Below are 17,744 nucleotides of genomic sequence, written 5' to 3'. Positions count from 1 at the left end.
AACGACGTATGATTGACATTTCATTAGCCAATGAGAGTGCGGTTTCATACCACAACACAACAGAATAACCAAGAATTACAAAATAGCCTTAATTTTTTATTCAGCGTCACTCAAAACAATTGGCCGAGCCCATAAACTCAACAGGGAGGAGTTCAGAGGTCAGCGCAGAAAGATTTCCCCCGGCTGTCGCCACCTGGTGGCACTCACACAGAACGCAGCTACGTCCATGTTTTGTACTGTCTGTAGTAGAGTGTGAATCCATCAGAATAATGGAGTTATTGTTTGTACATGAGCCAATCATGATCAAGTGTGAAAATGTTGTTTTTCCTGATAATAATCCCCTTAAAAGTAACCTGGGTATCAAACAAACCTTAAAAACTGTAACAGATTCAGCTGATGTGACTTTTTCTCCTGGTTCAGATGGAGCTGATCTCTGTGGTATCACTCTGTGTGACATTCAGTGTTTCTGAAGGTCATCTTTCTTTTCTTTGCATGAAGGAAATCCTCACCGGTCCCAGGCAGTCTAATTTAGTTAGAAATGAGTCCATCTGTGTTTGACGTCTGTCTCTGTCTCCTTTAGCTCAACCAGGTTGCCGAGGATCCCCTGAAGCGGCCGGTGGTTTATGTGAAGGGCAATGACGCCGTCAAACTGATGAACATCGTCAACAAGCAGAAAGTGGCCCGTGCTCGGATCCAGCACAGACCGCCGAGGGTAAGAGCTCGCTCCACAAAGCCCAGACCGCTCCGTGCGTGTGGGATAAATCTGAGGCACATGTAAGGAAAACGGGGACGAGGCGAACGTGTTTGTGGGGCGCAGCAAACAGCTCGGAGACGCTTCGGATGTGAAGACAAACGAAAATTCCAGCTGTGAAATCTGACCCCTCTCCTTTCTTCGCTGCTCTCTGCTGCCCGAGGCCGAAGACGTTTTCACAGCGCTCGCAGAGATTAATATCAGCCGCTCAAAGAGCTGTTTGTTTGCTTGGAATATTTGATAAGAGACCAGCACACTTTGAGGTCAAATAACTTGACATAATGAAATCTCAAGAGAAAGGACCGTGTGATGAGGGCGAATTTTAGAATAAAATAATCTGCTTTCTCAGTGAGTTTCTATTTTTTTTATTCTACTTTGCAGTAGAAGTGCCTCCGACTATATTGTCTTTATTATCCATGATTTCCAAACATCAAAGGGTCGGCTCCCTGCTCTCATTAGTGGAGCTGCAGCACCGACCTGAGCGGAGCTGAAAGTGAACCGACCAGAACCATAATCAGTGTTCATGAATGCTGCAGGTTACATTTTACGATTTACATAACGAGTTACAGCTCTGCGTGTCCTGCTCTGCTGACCAAGTAGCAAAACTATAATCAAATATAGTGCCAGTGGATGGAAATGAAAGTCTTCATATGATGAAATAACCTTTTTAATGAGCTGCATGTGTGTCTGTTGCCTTCCTGTTTCCACAGCAGCCCACGGAGTATTTCGACATGGGCATCTTTCTGGCCTTCTTCGTGGTCGTGTCGCTGGTCTGCCTCATTCTGCTCATCAAGATCAAACTGAAGCAGAGAAGAAGCCAGGTTAGTGAGGAAGCCCAACAACTTGGGACTGTTTATAATACCAATCTGAGTCTCCAGATGTATGCGTGCCTCTTACATAAAACACACCCAGAAACGCCGAGCCTTGTTTTTCCAGTCAGCTCCACTTTAGCGGCAGTTGCAGGCATTGCGTCAGGCGACGGCAGCTCTGATTGATTCCTCTTGTGTGCTGACAAAAAGCTCTCGGTGGAGGCTTACGTCGGGTACACGAATCAGGATTAGCGTTCGGTTAATGCTGATGTGAGGCTGGCTGCAGGAGCCAAGCGCACAGAGATGTCATGAGAGTGCATAAAACCTGCAGGGGCATTCATTAAGACAGGTGTAATCCTGCCAGGAGACATTTGTGTCTGGGTTTGCAGGCGGTGCACTTTTCTTTTTTTTTTTTTCCTCTTAATGTGGGTGTGGGTGTGTGTCACAGCAGCAGATGACGTGGTCGTGACTTCCTCTGGTGGTTAATTAAGTGAACTCGCCTCACACCAGGGGCGAGTTTCACATGGAACAACCTTCCTTCTTGAAATGTGAAGAATTAATGAACTGCTTGTGGTGTAAATATTGCTTAAACAGTAACTGTAAATCCATTACGTTACTTTTGGGTTTAATGAACGATTCCTCGAGGGACCGACTCGAGTTAATTAACCAGCGGAAAATACTGAACTTTTAAAGTCCTCGCGTTTTATGTTTGTTAACCCTGTGATGGGAATTCCTTTCATCCCAAATAATTCATTGCTCTCTTGCTAATCGGGGTATAGGTTGTGACCTGGGATAATACCCTGTGGAGTCGTGATCTCGCTAAGCCTGAGCATAAATAACTGTCATGTAAACAAGTGATGCAGCATCAGTTTAGGCACCGAGCGCGATAAATCACAATGTCTGTTACACACGAGTCGTTAAGATTAATCCTATTAGGCAGTTCTGTACGTGTCGACTCATCAGTCAACATTTCCTAATAAGGAACAATTTTAAAGCAAATTAAAAGATGGAACGAGTGCGGGAAATTAAACCCACAAAGAGCTGCTCGTGCATAATGATGCGGCGTGTCAGAGGGAGAGGTCTTAAACCAGAGAGGGACGTGGCTCAGCAGCGTGTAAACACCTAATCTCATCTTATTGTGGCTCTTGTGTTAAATGTGCTTCTAAATGTCTTGTAAAAACCTCCCTCTGACCCTGTCCCCCCCCCCCCCCCCCCCCCCCCCCCCCCCCCCCCGCAGAGCTCCATGAACAGAATGGCCATCCAGGCTCTGGAGAAGATGGAGACCAGGAAGTTCAAAGCCAAAGGCAAAGGTCAGCGTGAGAGCAGCTGTGGAGCCTCCGACTCTCTGAGCAGCAGCTCCACCTCTGACTGCGCCATCTGTCTGGAGAAGTACATCGACGGGGAGGTAAGCAGAGCCGCCCACCTCTGTTTGCTGCTTACTGAGGGCACCTCGAAGGGAATGCTTCACCTTTAAGGTGCAGCTTCCCGTGAGCTCTGGTCGTCCTCACGATGGTCCCTCAGTCAGACGCTCTCTGCACGTCGCAGCTTTCATGAAGTTTGACTAAGAAACCAATCAGAAAACAGTTCAATAAAACACAATTTAAGCAGCTTAGCATTAATTTACAACAATAAGATCTGATAAAATATAAAACTGGACTAAAATGGTTCACAGAGCCTGACCTGTGCTGACATGAAATCCAAGCAAAACTATGTTTAACTTTTTATATCACATTTTTATGAGGATTTTTTTAAAGCACTGAATACAAATGAGTCTGAGTGACACTTTGATGAACACAGAAACACTCCACACAGATGCAGGACTAACGTAAACCAGCTGTATTTGATGCTCCGTGCAGGCATCAGTGAACCATATGGGAGCCAAACCAGCTCTGCTGAAGTGATCATCTACTCACTCAGTTTGTTTTCTTTTCGCTGCAAATTCTGCCGACATGAAACGCGCTGCAGTTTTTATGGACAATGGGATGGAAGTCCCCCCGATGTGCTCGGGGACCGCGGTCCTGGGATCTTCAGGAACAGTCTTTCCGCTGCCTTTTAGATGTTTAGCTCAGTCTCTCAGAGCGCATGGAGAGATAAGGGTACCCAGAGTGCGCTGGATTGTGATTATGCTTCCTGTTTGTGTGTTTTTTCTCAGTGTGGCTTTCTTCAATCCTTGAAGGAGTCAAATCATGTATTGTAATCTTTGTAGATTCACAGTAAGAACATTGCTCATCCTCGCTCAAGGACGATGGGGAGGACAAACCCCAGAGGGGACGTAGTGGTGTGTGTGTGTGTGTTTTTGTGGTTGTGCGTCTGTTCAGTATGAGGAGGAGAAAGCAGAATAAAGCGTGGCGCCAGGATTGCACAGAGGAAGTGGCACAATAAAAGACTGAATGGCATCAAAGCCGTTTTTGAGCCGTGAACCGAGCAACAAAAGCTTTGGTGGGAAGGAGCCTGAAGATGAGTCACGCTGAGCCGCACAGTAACGCGTCTGTAACGCTCACCCTGCGCCTGCTTTTATGCTTTTTATGAATTCGCTGAGTGGAAAATTATTGAATTCATTTCTTATCAGTCTGTGAGTGAGAAAGTGTTTTTTTAGTGGCCATCAAAGTTTTTTACTGTGCTGTGACGTCTAGTTAAGAACTTTCTTTGTCCCATCATGAGTCAGCTGCTCGGTATTAGACCATCACAGCAAATAACAGCTCAGTGTAGCTTTGCTGCCACCTTCTGGACATTTCTGTATATACACGATATAAGCTGCAACCATGAAAGAGTATATGAGGACTATTTAATGGAGAGCTATCATGTGCTTCATTATTTGTTACATTTATTAATGGTGGGAGCTCAAATTAAAAAGTTTGAAATAATGACGTCATGTGTGAGAAGTCTCTGAGCCTGTGAATGGGTGGGGGGGCCGGAGCCTATCCCAGCTGTCATAGGGAGAGAGGCAGGGTACACCTGTACAGGTCGCCAGCCTGTCGCAGGGCCAACACGGAGAGACAGACAACCATCCACACCTATGGGCAATTTAGAACCGCCAATTAACCTAACCCCACTAACTGCATGTCTTTGGACTGTGGGAGGAAACCCACGCAGATGGAATCGAACCCAGGACTCTCTTGCTGTGAGGCGGGGGTGTGGTGCTTAGCACTGCTGCCTCACAGCAAGAGGGTCCCACCACCGAGCTGCCCTGTGTGATGTCAGAGGGGTTTATTGCTAACACTGGCACAGCTTTGAGTCCCACCCACCTGCTGTTTAAACCCTCTGTTGGCCAATCAGAGGATAGCTGGCTTAAAGGGTGGGGAAATGAAGAGCCATGACTTGTCTGCATGCACCAAAGCCCAGATTACTGTGAACTGAGAATCACACACAAAAAAACTGCTGTTAGTAACCAAGAACAGGAATATGGAGCTTGAAATGGGACTCCTAAGTGGACATTGTAAAATATGCATATGGATGAATTATTGGAAAGAAATAAATAGGCTTTACATTCATTTTTCATACAAAACTGCTTGTTTGAGTGTTTTTGACCAGCTAAATAAAGGAGACGAGTTGAATTTATCGCATTAAATATAGGAGCGCCTGTTTGATCCATTTAATCTGTCTTTGCTGCTGTTGGTACGACAGTGCTGGAAAATGATCATCTTTTATTTCCTCCTGCAGGAGTTGCGGGTTATCCCGTGCGCCCACAGATTTCATAAGAAATGTGTCGACCCCTGGCTGCTCCAGCATCACACCTGTCCCCACTGCAGACACAACATCATCGGTGAGTTCGCCGAGAAGCCCTTTAGAAACATTTCAGTGTTTTATTTGTCCGGCTCTTAATGTCGCTCTATTTCTTACCACAGAGCAGAAGAAGGGGAATCCAGGACAAGCGTGCATGGACCCTGGCAACCCGGTCCACAGCAGGCAGCGGGTGGTGCTGCCGGTTCATTACCCGGGAAGGGTGCACCGTGCTGGTCAGGTGACGGCTTATCCAACCAGAACCAGCATGGACCCGCACGGCAACCCTATCACAGTGCTCACCGTGGACCAGCACTCAGATCCCCAAGGTCTGTACCCACCCCAATCGGCATCTGCCTTTCTCCGGAGCTACCACCCCACTCTTCATCTGGAGCATTCAATCAACCCCCACCACTGCGGATTAGAGCACCGTGGACCCCCCGCCTACCCCGCGCAGCCACATCATGTTACTTTTAAAAGACCCAAAATCCACAATCGCAACTTCTCCCGGGCAGCCTGTTTTTCCCAGTATGAAACCATGTACCAGCACTACTACTTTCAGGGGTTGACTTTCCCTCAACCGCCTGAGGGGGGCCAAGGACCTGCTGTGGCAGGGCCGCTTGGTGGAGGAGGAGTCCACAAGAGCCACCACAGCAGGGCTTTTCAGCAAGGGCTGTTATACCCCACGGTGGTGCACATGGCACCTGCCTCTTCTTCAAGGATAGCTGATAACGGCAGCACTTCTGGCCTGAGCTGTTATCACGGGCATCGCTCCGTGTGCAGCGGGTACCTCGCTGACTGTCCCGGCAGTGATAGCAGCAGCAGCAGCTCGGGCCAGTGCCACTGTTCCTCCAGTGACTCCATGTTGGACTGTACTGAGGTTAGCAATCAGGGGGTGTACGGTAGCTGCTCGACTTTCCGCAGCTCACTGAGCAGCGACTACGATCCTTACGTTTACCGGAGTAAAAGTCCGTGTAGGGGCTCCGGGGGGGAAGCGGGGGCTACGGCTTGCAGCGCAGTTTCAGCTGAAGACTCTTCTTCCCCGGTACCCCTGGGACATGACTGCCTCCAGCTCCCGGCTGGAGCTTCGGGATATAACTCGGGGGACCATCTCTCCAACTGCAGTTTGGAGCCCAACTACAGCAGTCGCTCATCACTGGAACCCAGGGAGACCAGCAACACCAGCACTACCTCAGCCGGGGCTTCAGAGGCTGCCGGAGGCGACAGGGGGCAGGGGGCACAGGAGGAGCCGGGGGAGCTCGGGGCGGCAGCCTGTAGCTGCTGTTTTGAGGTGCTTCCTCCCAATGTTGAGTGCAAAGGGCAGGACTTGGACCAAGCAGGGGCTCTGGCCTCTGCAACCTGTCACAGGGGGGTGGACTTTCAGAGCTCAGCCTCCAAGAACTACTTTGCCTCGGAGCAGTTGTGCCCTTCCGCTGAGCAGGTGAGCTATGAAGGGCTGCCTTGCTGCTTCTACAAAGAGATGAAGGTCCACAGGGCCGCGGCGGGGCGCTATACTGAGGACTACGCCGTTAATGTGCAGTATGCGCACGGAGACTCGGAGGCCTGCTCGGGGCAGGGCTGCTGCGAACTCAACCAGAGAATACCCATAATTCCTGAGGACACAGACTGTGAATCAGGCACAGGGCCAGAGACCCAGAGCAGTTTGCTACCAGTCAGTGTGACGGTGGAGACAGAGTTGCGGACAGGGGAGCAGTACGAGCCCAAGGACAGGTACTTCACCTCAGGACAGTTGAGAGGGCACCCGTATCCTCGAGAGGAGGAGACCAGGGCTTTGTTTCACCCTCAGCTCTCTGCGAGCCCCGCTGCACTGGGAAGCAGTTCTTCAACAAACGAGGGAGGTCTGTGCATATGAGCGCGAGTCCAGAACCAACAGAACAGTGTATGTGGTACCGTGTCAGTCAATCATTGAAACCCTCAGTTGCCTTGTTCTTGCTCTCTGAATGCTGAATGTTATCATCTTAGATTGTGTGGATTTCTACTGAAATGGCCTCATTTCTATATATACACAATGTATAAGTTCATTCCTGTGGCCACAAACGATACTACACACATGGATGGAGGTCGTTAACTGAAAATTCAACTAGGTTGGTGTTGGCATCTATTTGAAGACTTCCTGCTGCCGTCAAGGCTTTAAAATCTGGGCCCCTTTTTTTTTTTTTTTTTTTTTTTTAAATTTTATAAACAAAATCCGTTTTTTTTTTTTTTTTTTTTTTTTTGTGCCAGCTGTGGAACCCCCCCCCCCCCCCCCCCCCAAATCTACATCCACATTTTGTATATGTGCACATGACCACTGCCTTTAAAGCTTCATCCACCAATTCAAGTAGGTTCTCTGGACTTAGCTACCAAAACCAAAACAGAGACATGATTGTTGTTGTTTATCTTTTCAGGAGCAGGGAAACGGGTCGTACCTGTGACCCAAATATTTCTCCACGGAGAAAAAGCTAAATGTAACTACGGAAAACTGCATAGAAATGTGAATGCAAGGCTCACACTGGTCAATACACAGAATTTGTTTTATGTGTTGCATTTTTGTCCAGTTGCGGTCTTCCTGTCTGAGACGCGCCCGAGCAGCGTGGCGAGCCTCGCGGTCACGCCGCACAGGTTCTGGTTAAGCGTCAGACCACGGCGAGCGTCCCGGGGTCATCCAAGCGTCCCGGGGTCAGCGGAGTGCTTCAAAAACAGAGCGTGGCACTCTGCTAGATGTTTGGAAGCCCTCAAAAGTCACTTACCCAACTTCCACAACGAAGCGTGCTCTGTTAAATATCTGTAAAGGTTCTGGCATGCATCAAGAGGCCAAAGGAAAGCAGCTGGAAAAGACTCGTTCCTTGTTGTACTGTGACTTCTGTTTGAATCATGCAGTTATAAATACCGCAGTGTATCCGTTTGAATCGTGCTGTGCGTAACACATACTTGCGATATCGACGCTTGTCATTCACGCCTGTTTGTCCTGCAGACTGTTTTTATACTGTTTCTATGAAATATACATATTCTCTGCACAGAGGGAAACCTGAAATAACCCTATTTATACGTTAACCCAGTGCTGTAATCACGTGAGAATCTAATCTTGCCTTTTGCATAGAGAGATGTACCTACTGCAAATATAACATTTTTGGGGTACTTGAGTCACTATTTAAGTTTTTTTTTTTTTTTTGGGTTATTGTTTCTAGCACTTAAGAAGATAAAAATGTGTACAAAAATTAATATTTTTTAAGAATATAATTATTTTCTGTCATTACCATTACAAATGTTTTTTTTAAAAAAGGCTAGAAATCAATGTGTATATTTCTGTACCTGTATAGCAAACACATTTCATAAATGGAACTATGTTCTCTGAATATTTATTTACTAATATATTTATCTTCAAGCCATGTCTTATGTTCAGAGTGTATGAACATTTGAGTTATTTGGTTGCTTTTTATTTGGAGGAAAATCACTAACATGAGACTTTGTATATACATGGTAATTGCACAAAAGACGATTAAATCTTCTCTGACCAAAAAACCGATTTTAAAACTTTAGTACCGTACAGTTTTGTAATTAAAGTGTATAAAGATATGTAAAATATACAGTTTTATTCAAGTAACTAATGTTGTGGTGTCCTGCTTTTCATCATTTGCATAATTGATGTTTTTAAACTGAGACTTGTATAATTAGGAGTCATTTGCTCATCCATTCAGATGCTTCTGTAGGTTTATTTATCATCAAAACACATTATCAAAAACAAATATTACAAAATAGAACAGATAAAGTGAGGATGCGTCAGTGCAGCGTTCAGGATCATTCCTCTGACTTCTGCTCGTCCTGCCCTGTGGAAGCAGCTCTGAAGCTCGACGTCTTCTCACAGCTTGAAGCCGGAGTGAAGAGCCACCACTCCACCTGTGAGGTTGGAGTACCGCACGCAGTAGAAACCTGCATCTTCAATCATGGATTTGAACTCCTCCTGCAGAGGAGACAGAACAAAATGACCTGCATACAGCATCACACTGAAGACAACAACTGCAAACTCAGTCAGGTGGGGGGTCATTTCCCCTCCTGGGTCTTTATACTCCAACTATGTTCACATTCACTCACTGTCACCTTATTTTAGTCTAAATATTGAATTCTGTACATTTCCCTTATATTTCAGACCATTTGACAAATTAAAATGAGACACTGAAACCCCGTTAAAATATCTGGTAGGTTTATGCTGCCAGGTTTGTTTTAGAGCGGGGGGGCTCTGTCATCTCAGGGGACGGACACTGTTTGGGTGTTTTTATTTTTTTATGTATAAATAAAGCAAATGGGCAGAAACACCAAGAGCAGCTCGATGGCGTAGTGGCAAAATTACTGTCTTTGAAGCAGGAGGTCAGGGGTTCCAATCCCCGGGCCAGGGCATGCATCCAGTAAGGTGAAAAAACAAAAGCTACGGCAAGGGGGAGCCAGGACGACAGGTCAGGGGGGAGACTTCATTATTCCCACACACCAAGATCAGGTACCAAGCCCCAATAAGGGTAACTATTGTACTGAAGGATAAGACAGATGAGCTGGCAGCACAGGGTGAAGGCAAAAGACTTGACTGACTGACTCCCCCCCCCCAAAATCACTTAAAAAAAAGACAAACCCCCAACCTACCTGGTCAGGGAACCTGCGGATGCTCTCTACTAAATACTGATAAGATTTCCAGTCTCCAGCAATAACCTCTCCCAACACTGGGATCACCTGGAAACTGTATACATCATAAAGCCTGGAAAGAGAAACAGGAATCTCAGGTACTAGAAAAACATGATGAATAATCAGCTCGTTATCTCCACTTTCCTCATCTTGACAGATGGACTCATAGTTCAAACCAGCAGCTCGTTTAGTTTCAGAAAGACTTCTCAGAAAACATTCATCACAGCTAAAGTTGTTACATACTCTCCTCCTCACCTTGCCAAAAGGGGATTTGTCACTTTGCTGAACTCAAGGCACATAAACCTGCCACCAGGTTTTAGGACCCTCAGAGCCTCCTGCAGTGCCTACAACAGTCAATTATTCATTTAATTAATTCAATGTATCTTTATTTAATTTTTTCTTCATTCTTATTTAGTTATTTATATATACACACACATGAACCTGAGTAACATCCATTCTTAATCCAGAGGCTTTAATATGATGTGGGCCCACCCTTTGCAGCTATAACAGCTTCAACTCTTCTGGGAAGTCTTTCCACAGGTTTAGGAGTGTTTATGGGAATTTCTGACCATTCTTCCAGAAGCACATCTGTGAGGTCAGACACTGATGTTGGACAGAAGGCCTGGCTCACAGTCTCCGCTCTAATCCATCCCAAAGGTGTTCTTTCGGGCTGAGGTCAGGACTCTGTGCAGGCCAGTCAAGTTCTTCCACACCAAACTGGCTCATCCATGTCTTTATGGAGCTGCTTTGTGCACTGGTGTGCAGTCATGTTGGAGCAGGAAGGGGCCATCCCCAAACTGTTCCCACAGAGTTGGAGCATCAAATTGTCCCCAAATGTCTTGGTCTGCTGAAGCATTAAGAGTTCCTCTCACTGGAACTGAGGGGCCGAGCCCAACTCCTGAAAAACACCCCCACACCATAAACCCCCCCTCCACCAAACTTTACACTTGGAACCACAAACCCAGACTCCTCCCTCAGATTGGCAGATGGAGAAGTGTGATTCATCCCTCCAGAGAACACGTCTCCACTGCTCTAGAGTCCAGTGGCGGCGTGCTTTACACCACTGCACCAACACTTTGCATTGAGCTTGGTGATGGAAGGCTTGGATGCAGCTGCCATGGAAACCCATTCATGAAGCTCTCACTGTTCTTGAGCTGATCTGAAGGTCACATGAAGGTTGGAGGTCTGTAGTGACTGACTCTGCAGAAAGTTGGTGACCTCTGTGCACTATGACCCTCAGCATCCACTGACCCCAGTCTGGGATTTTACGTGGCCTACCACTTTGTTATAATCCCACTAACAGCTGACTGTGGAATATTTAGCAGTGACTGGACTTGTTGCACAGGTATCATCCTATCACGGTACCATGCTGGGACTCACTGAGCTGAGAGCGACCCATTCTTTCACTGATGTTTGTAGAAGCAGTCTGCATGCATAGGTGTTGGTTTATACACCTGTGGAAGTGACTGGAACAGCTGGATTCAGTGATTGGGATGGTGAGTGGATACTTTGGATAATATAGTGCATGTTGCACAGTTCAAATTTGCCCCTTTGAACTTTGGGAATCATTTTGGGACATTTTTATACAACAGGAAATATTACTTGGAAAAAAAAATAATAGTTTGCTGATTAAAGCACAGCTGTTAGTTTCATCTCTTAATTAAAGGGATCATTAACCTGTCAGAAACATGTGTGGCTGGTAATCCAAACTAATGTCAGTTACCTGATCTATGTGAGTGACGTTTCGAATGCCAAAGGCAACGGTGTAAATATCAAACTGGTCATCATCAAAGGGCAGCTCCTCTGCATCTCCAACCACCCATGACAGGCCTAATAGAAAGTGACAAAGAAAACACACACAAGCACGAGTTCTGCGGCTTATCGGCAGTTTGCAATTCTTTGAGAAAGTTTATGCCAATAGTTGTGCCATAATTACAGCATATCTGTTCGGGTCATGCATGGCTGCACAGAAATCTCCCACACTTATAATTAAATTGTTTGCATCTCCACTTCCATCCGGTGCACCGTTCCCACCAGCATGACTTGCAGAATGCTTCGAGCTGAATGGAGCCACAAACTTGATTTACATTTATGCATGGCTTTATCTAAAAATGTTTACAGTCACGCTGCAGCATGAAAGCTGCACACCAACATCTGAGCTTAGCAAACACCATTTATTAAACACATCAGTCTCCATTCTGGTGTGTTTTAATTTGGCACTGCTGCCAAGACTTCACAATCAAAGAACCTGTTTTCCTGACACAAGCCTACAAACTGCAATTTATGGCAGTTCTACCTGAAAGACGACTAACACAAAAGAGTCGTGGCTCCAGAACATGATCGTATGTAACGCTGCGTTGGGTTTCATAACAGCCCTGCAGCAGAGACGGTGGGGCACACATTTCTGACTCTGTAAAACTGAGCAATGAGCACCTGCAAACTAACTGCTGCGACGTTCCACGTCTCTAATCCAACCAGCAGGAATGCATCGATTGGCTCACGTGTGAGAAAACAAAAACAAACCCAGACAGATGCAGAAGCTTTGCCTGGATGATGTTTAAGCTGTTACAGCCACAGAGAGGATGCAGCATGGAGATAAATATCTGAGGAATCGCCGCCACGCGTTGGAACCTGCAATTAAGTAGGTCTCACCATTGAATATGGTCCTCAAATACCTCTTTTTCCCACAATGCAGTGCTGATGCTGTACCAGTTCTGCCTTGCTGCCTTTTAAAAACCAGCCGACATTTCAACAGGTTTGAGAACCGATTATTATGGAGTTAATCGCAGGAGGTGGGGGAATTTCTGTGGGAAGAAAATCACGATGAAGAGAATGTGTGAATCATTTTTCTGCAGCAGCTTGGCCCAACGCCACCAACAACACCGGGTTCAACGTTGGGCCACAGCACAAACTGCCATCAGGCTTCTTTTGGTGGGAATGCATGAAAACGCTCCCATACTGGACACCGCAGATTCTCAGCCGGCCAGTTTGAAGGTTTTGTACCAAAGACAGTGCAACAACATTTAGGCAGTGACAGAAACCATCTGTCGCCTGATCTAAACCACTGGACCAGCTCGTTACCATTACCAAACATCGTTTCTACCTGTGCTGATGCAGGTGCGGAGCCAGTTCTGAAGTCTCTCAGTCTGCGGGCACCTCGAGAGTCCACATCATTGGATGCACATCTCCAGACTGATGCTAATTATGCCAGTGACGTCATACTGACACCAAAACAACACTTTTGCTCAAAGACAAACAGATCTGTTCCACATAAGCCTTTTTGCTGTAAATGATTCTGAATGTATCTGACAGAAGGATAACTAAACAAAGGCTGTTTTCAGCTTTTCTCTGTTATGATGAACTCGAGGCTTCAGGTTTTAGAACCAGCGCTGCAGACAGACAGAAACCTGGATAACGTCTTCACACTGCATGACCAGAGTCCTTCAGACCAAAGCGAGGCTGAGGCTCCTGTTACCAATCAGATCTTAACATGCACAGTAATGAAAGATCACATCTGTTCAATGTAACTGTGTTCACTAAAAGCTCCAAGCTGAGGGAAAACACAGGGACCAGCTTGAAGACACATTTACAGCTAGAAGCGTACCAGCAGTGATGCCCATGCTGTCAGCTTTCTGCTTTCCCACTTTCAGCATCTCCTTGTTGATATCACAGACCACAGCTGTTGATTCGCGGGGCCTGTCCGCCTCCACGGTGGAGTAGTTGTTGGAAATGTCGTGCCATGACAGCGTCTGGCTGGAGCGCGCCCCCCGCCGCTGTTGCCGCTCCTGCTGAGAGCTGACATACTCCAGGAAACGGAAAGCAATGTCACCTGAAGATGGTCAGAGGGGACAGGGAAGTGTAATGCCAGCAGATGTTTCAGTTTGATGCTTTGCAGAGGTGCACACAGATGGTTTTACCTGTTCCACCTGCCACATCTAGGAGCCGAGCACCGGGCTGTGGGTGCATAGCGTGCAGCAGCATGTCCTTCCACAGTCGATGAATGCCCAGACTCATGGCATCATTCATAATGTCATACTTCTGTGCCACATTCTCAAACACTTTATACACTGAGCGAGAAAGAGAGAGCATCAACACTGGAATCTATTCAGAACATAGCAGGTTTTCACCATTGTGTTTAAATTAACCTACAGCTTCTAATCTGTTCTAATCTTAAAGCACTAATTATTTTAGTGTCTGTGCATGTATCAGAATAGGGGTACGATTTATGGAGTAACCCATAATGTTATCATGAGACAGTGGTTCTGTGATATAGTGCAAGGCAATCCTCATCAATATATCAGGATATCTGTGCAGCTGAAGGAGAAAAATATCCCTAAAAGGTGCGTTCATTTGTTGAGCTCCAGCACTCCGGACTCACTGACGCTGCTGAGTCAAAGGGTAGATCTGTTTGGAGCACCAACATGTCCTAGCAAAAAATATAGATACTTAAAATAATGCTGGCATGGGGATGTAAGCATTTTTGTGACAATAAAAGGCTACACATTCCATGAACATCAGCCAATATAATTTAAGTACTACAGAGAGAGAAGGCTCTGCAGATACTTCAGAAACGACAGAAGATCCCATGAATGTAGCGCTCAGTGCCACTGAAAAGGCTCAGACCCTGTTCAGCCTGTGTGCACTTTAGCTTCTATGGTTCAGTCTCTATGCACCATCGGAGTGCTCTCACAGTCTTTATCTAAGTCATGCTTCTAATTTGAAGGAGGGCTTGCTTGAAAATATGAACTGTGTAAAAACACACCAAGCAGACAGAATCAAACTTAAACCCTTACAGGTTTACTGAATGTTAGCTCATAAATAAATGTTAGCTCATAAATAAATGTTAGCTCATAAATAAGTGTTAGCTCATAAATAAGTGTTAGCTCATAAATAAGTGTTAGCTCATAAATAAATGTTAGCTCATAAATAAATGTTAGCTCATAAATAAGTGTTAGCTCATAAATAAGTGTTAGCTCATAAATAAATGTTAGCTCATAAATAAATGTTAGCCGAAGAGTCTCGGAGACCCTCACGATTCTAAAACCACTTCATATCGCGTCCTTCACAGTTTGTTCATGTACGCAGAGACAGAAAACTCTTAAACAGGAGGATTTGTGAATGAAGGCCGGCTTCACTGTCACTCACCTCTGTCCGCCTTCTCGGCCTCAGGGACAGTCTCAAACCCGAAGTGCGTGCTTCTTTCTTGGGCTGCATCGCTGAAACATCGGCAGAACGACCGACCACAAACACCGGCGGCGGAAACGGTGATGTCTCTGTGAGAGACGCGGATTGCTCGGCGGACGAGCAACCTTACGGACGCCGCCATGTTGCCCGTCACAGTTATGTCACAGGATGTCGTCATTCGTAGGCGACAACTGTTCAAATATTTTTTTATTTTTAGTTATTTTTTAGCCATATATATATATATATATATATATATATATATATATATATATATATATATATATATATATATATATATATATATATATATATACACATAGTTTATTTATTGCCAGACAGAAAGTCACCTTTATGGTACCTGGTGATGTTCTGTTGAGTTGGGTTCAGTTCTGCGCTCACCGGCCATTTTATTAGTTACACCTCTCTAGTATTGGTTGGACCACCTTTGGCCCCTAATTCATTCTTCCTGGCATAGATTCAACAAGGTGCTGAAAAGATTTTGGTCCATACTGAAATGACAGCATCACAGTTGCTGCAGTTTTGTCAGCTGCACATCCATGAGGTGAATCTCCTTTTCCACCACATCCCAAAAGGGCGCTGTTGGGCTGAGATCTGGTGACTGTGGGGGTCATTTTAGGATGATCAGAGCTTTGTGACAGCATTATCCTACTGGAAGCAGCTGTCAGAAGATGGACACACAGCAACAATACTCAGGTAGACTGTGGCATTTCAACAATGCTCAGTGGTACTCAGGGGCCCAAGAAAGTAGCGGGATGAAGCCATCCTTTCACGTTGTTACAGAAAATTCAGATATTGTGTACCATCCAAATGTCACAGCAGAAATGGAATCATGTTTCCTTTCTGCTGCTGACCAGAGCTGGAGAGCCTGGGTGAAGCCTCAGCTTCCTGTTCTTAGCTGACAGGCACCCAGTGTGGTCTTCTGCTGCTGTAGGTCATCTGCTTCAAGTTTCAGCCTGTTGTGTGTTCATAGATGATCTTCTGCACACGTGTATATATATGTATGCAGAAGATCATCTCACTTCATATGCAAAAAACACACCTACACCTACCTTTTGCACCTTGAGGTGAAAGTTGTGTTTTGGCACTATATAAAGAAAATTTAATTGAATTTATTTTTTTCTTATATAGCTAATAACCTTTCATTGTTATACAAAGCCTAATAAAATGATATATAGAATTAAACTCATTGTATTTGCCATTAACTTGATTAACTTTGCCTCATTTAAATATCTCAGTGTTAATGTTGTCGTGGAGCACAGTAGGCCTAAATACAAAAACGGAGTAATATGACAGTTTAAAAATATTTTTCATTTATTTAAAAAACTGTTTTGTTGTGTTTGTTCTAATTGTTCTGTCCAACAAGCCCATCAGATGGTTTTATAATCAAATTCTTGTTTTGTTTGACCAAAAGCTTAAATTAAAAAAAACTTTATCATAATTAAATTTCATTAATTTAGAAAATATTTTTAACCTGGAAAACAGAAATCTGAAGTTTTGTTTGGGGTTCAGGTTTTTTCAGGTGGAACCAAACCTGCATTTAATTCATGAATCAGTGATTTTAATGGTTATTGATTTTTACCAATCATTGGGGCTGAAATCTAGTGCATGTAAACAGCTTTCAGCAGGATAAATGATCTTTTTTCGGTGACTACCTCTGAGTCTGGGTGGTTAGCCTCACAGTAAGAAGATCCTGGGTTCGGGCCTTTCTGTGTGGAGTTTGTTCCCCCCCGTGTCTGTGTGGGTTCTCTCCGGGTTCCTCCCACAGTCCAAACACATGCAGTTAGTGGGGTTAGGTTAACTGCTGATTCTAAATGGCCCATAGGTGTGAATGTGGCAGTGGCAGCTGGAATAGGTCCAGCAACCCTGAACTGGATAAGTGGAAGAAAATGGATGGTCTTGTTTTCTGTGCTCTGTTTTTTGGGCCTTTACTGTTTCTGTTATATCTGCTCCCTCTTCAGCACTGCTGTGCAGATGACATTCAGCATCTGTCTGAAGCCCCAACAGGTGCTTAGACTCCATTAAAAGTTAGATGGCTGACACTTTTTTTCCAACTTAATGAGGAGAAAACAGACGTCCTTTCTGTCCCTGACACATTAGTGACCGAGGTAACGGGAACTTTAGGTTCCTTTGCCCCATTTGCTAAATCTTCTATCAGGAACCTTGGTGTTACCTTTGTCTCAGCTACTCGGGTTAAATATCTGCTTCACTCTGGTTTTTATCACTTAAGGAAAATTATCAAATTGAGCTCCATTGTTCTGAACTGTAACTTGTTATTTATGCCTCTATTTCACCACATCTGGATTACTGTATTTCATTGTTCCTTTGCCTTCACAAAGCTTCCTTGGAGCGTCTGCAGATTGTTCAGGACGCCGCTGCAAAGCTCCTGACTGAGTCTAAGAACTTACATGTCCCAGTATTGCTTATTCAGTTGAACTGGATCCTGGTGTTGACTTTTAGAGCTGTACATCAGTGAGCTGTTACATCCATAGATCCCCGGCAGGTCCCTGAGGTCGTGTGATCAGGTCCTGCTGGCTGTGCAGACTCTCCCACTGAGCCTGAGATCTGAGATCTTTCATGAAGCAGCTAAA

The 17,744-nt window shown here is 45.3% G+C and overlaps 2 protein-coding genes across 3 annotated transcripts in view; one reads left to right on the top strand and one right to left on the bottom strand.

Moving 5' to 3' along the window:
• znrf3 (zinc and ring finger 3) overlaps nt 1-7,441 on the top strand; it is a 61,338-nt gene extending 53,897 nt beyond the window's left edge. The window contains exons 4-8 of one of the 2 annotated variants that reach the window (XM_030736917.1): nt 581-712; nt 1,465-1,572; nt 2,798-2,965; nt 5,221-5,323; nt 5,406-7,441. In XM_030736917.1, coding sequence (XP_030592777.1) covers nt 581-712; nt 1,465-1,572; nt 2,798-2,965; nt 5,221-5,323; nt 5,406-7,153 — 2,259 coding nt within the window. In that variant the 3' untranslated portion in view covers nt 7,154-7,441. Of the gene's footprint in view, nt 1-580; nt 713-1,461; nt 1,573-2,797; nt 2,966-5,220; nt 5,324-5,405 lie in introns of both variants that reach the window. The other variant, XM_030736916.1, reaches the window with a different exon arrangement.
• A 1,532-nt stretch (nt 7,442-8,973) lies between these two features.
• Nucleotides 8,974-15,288, bottom strand: coq5 (coenzyme Q5, methyltransferase). The gene is made up of 7 exons (XM_030737741.1): nt 15,097-15,288; nt 13,869-14,018; nt 13,556-13,780; nt 11,675-11,781; nt 10,207-10,295; nt 9,913-10,024; nt 8,974-9,241 (listed from the first exon to the last, which is right to left on the bottom strand). The coding sequence occupies exons 1-7, from the start codon at nt 15,275-15,277 to the stop codon at nt 9,140-9,142; spliced, it is 966 nt and encodes a 321-aa protein (XP_030593601.1). The 5' UTR covers nt 15,278-15,288; the 3' UTR covers nt 8,974-9,139.
• Between the last annotated feature and the right edge of the window lie 2,456 nt (nt 15,289-17,744).

Source organism: Archocentrus centrarchus, chromosome 9 (genome assembly GCF_007364275.1).
Source record: "Archocentrus centrarchus isolate MPI-CPG fArcCen1 chromosome 9, fArcCen1, whole genome shotgun sequence".
Lineage (NCBI taxonomy): Eukaryota > Metazoa > Chordata > Actinopteri > Cichliformes > Cichlidae > Archocentrus > Archocentrus centrarchus.
The sequence above is the reverse complement of the archived record's forward strand: the minus strand, read 5'-3'. Positions and strand labels throughout refer to the sequence as shown.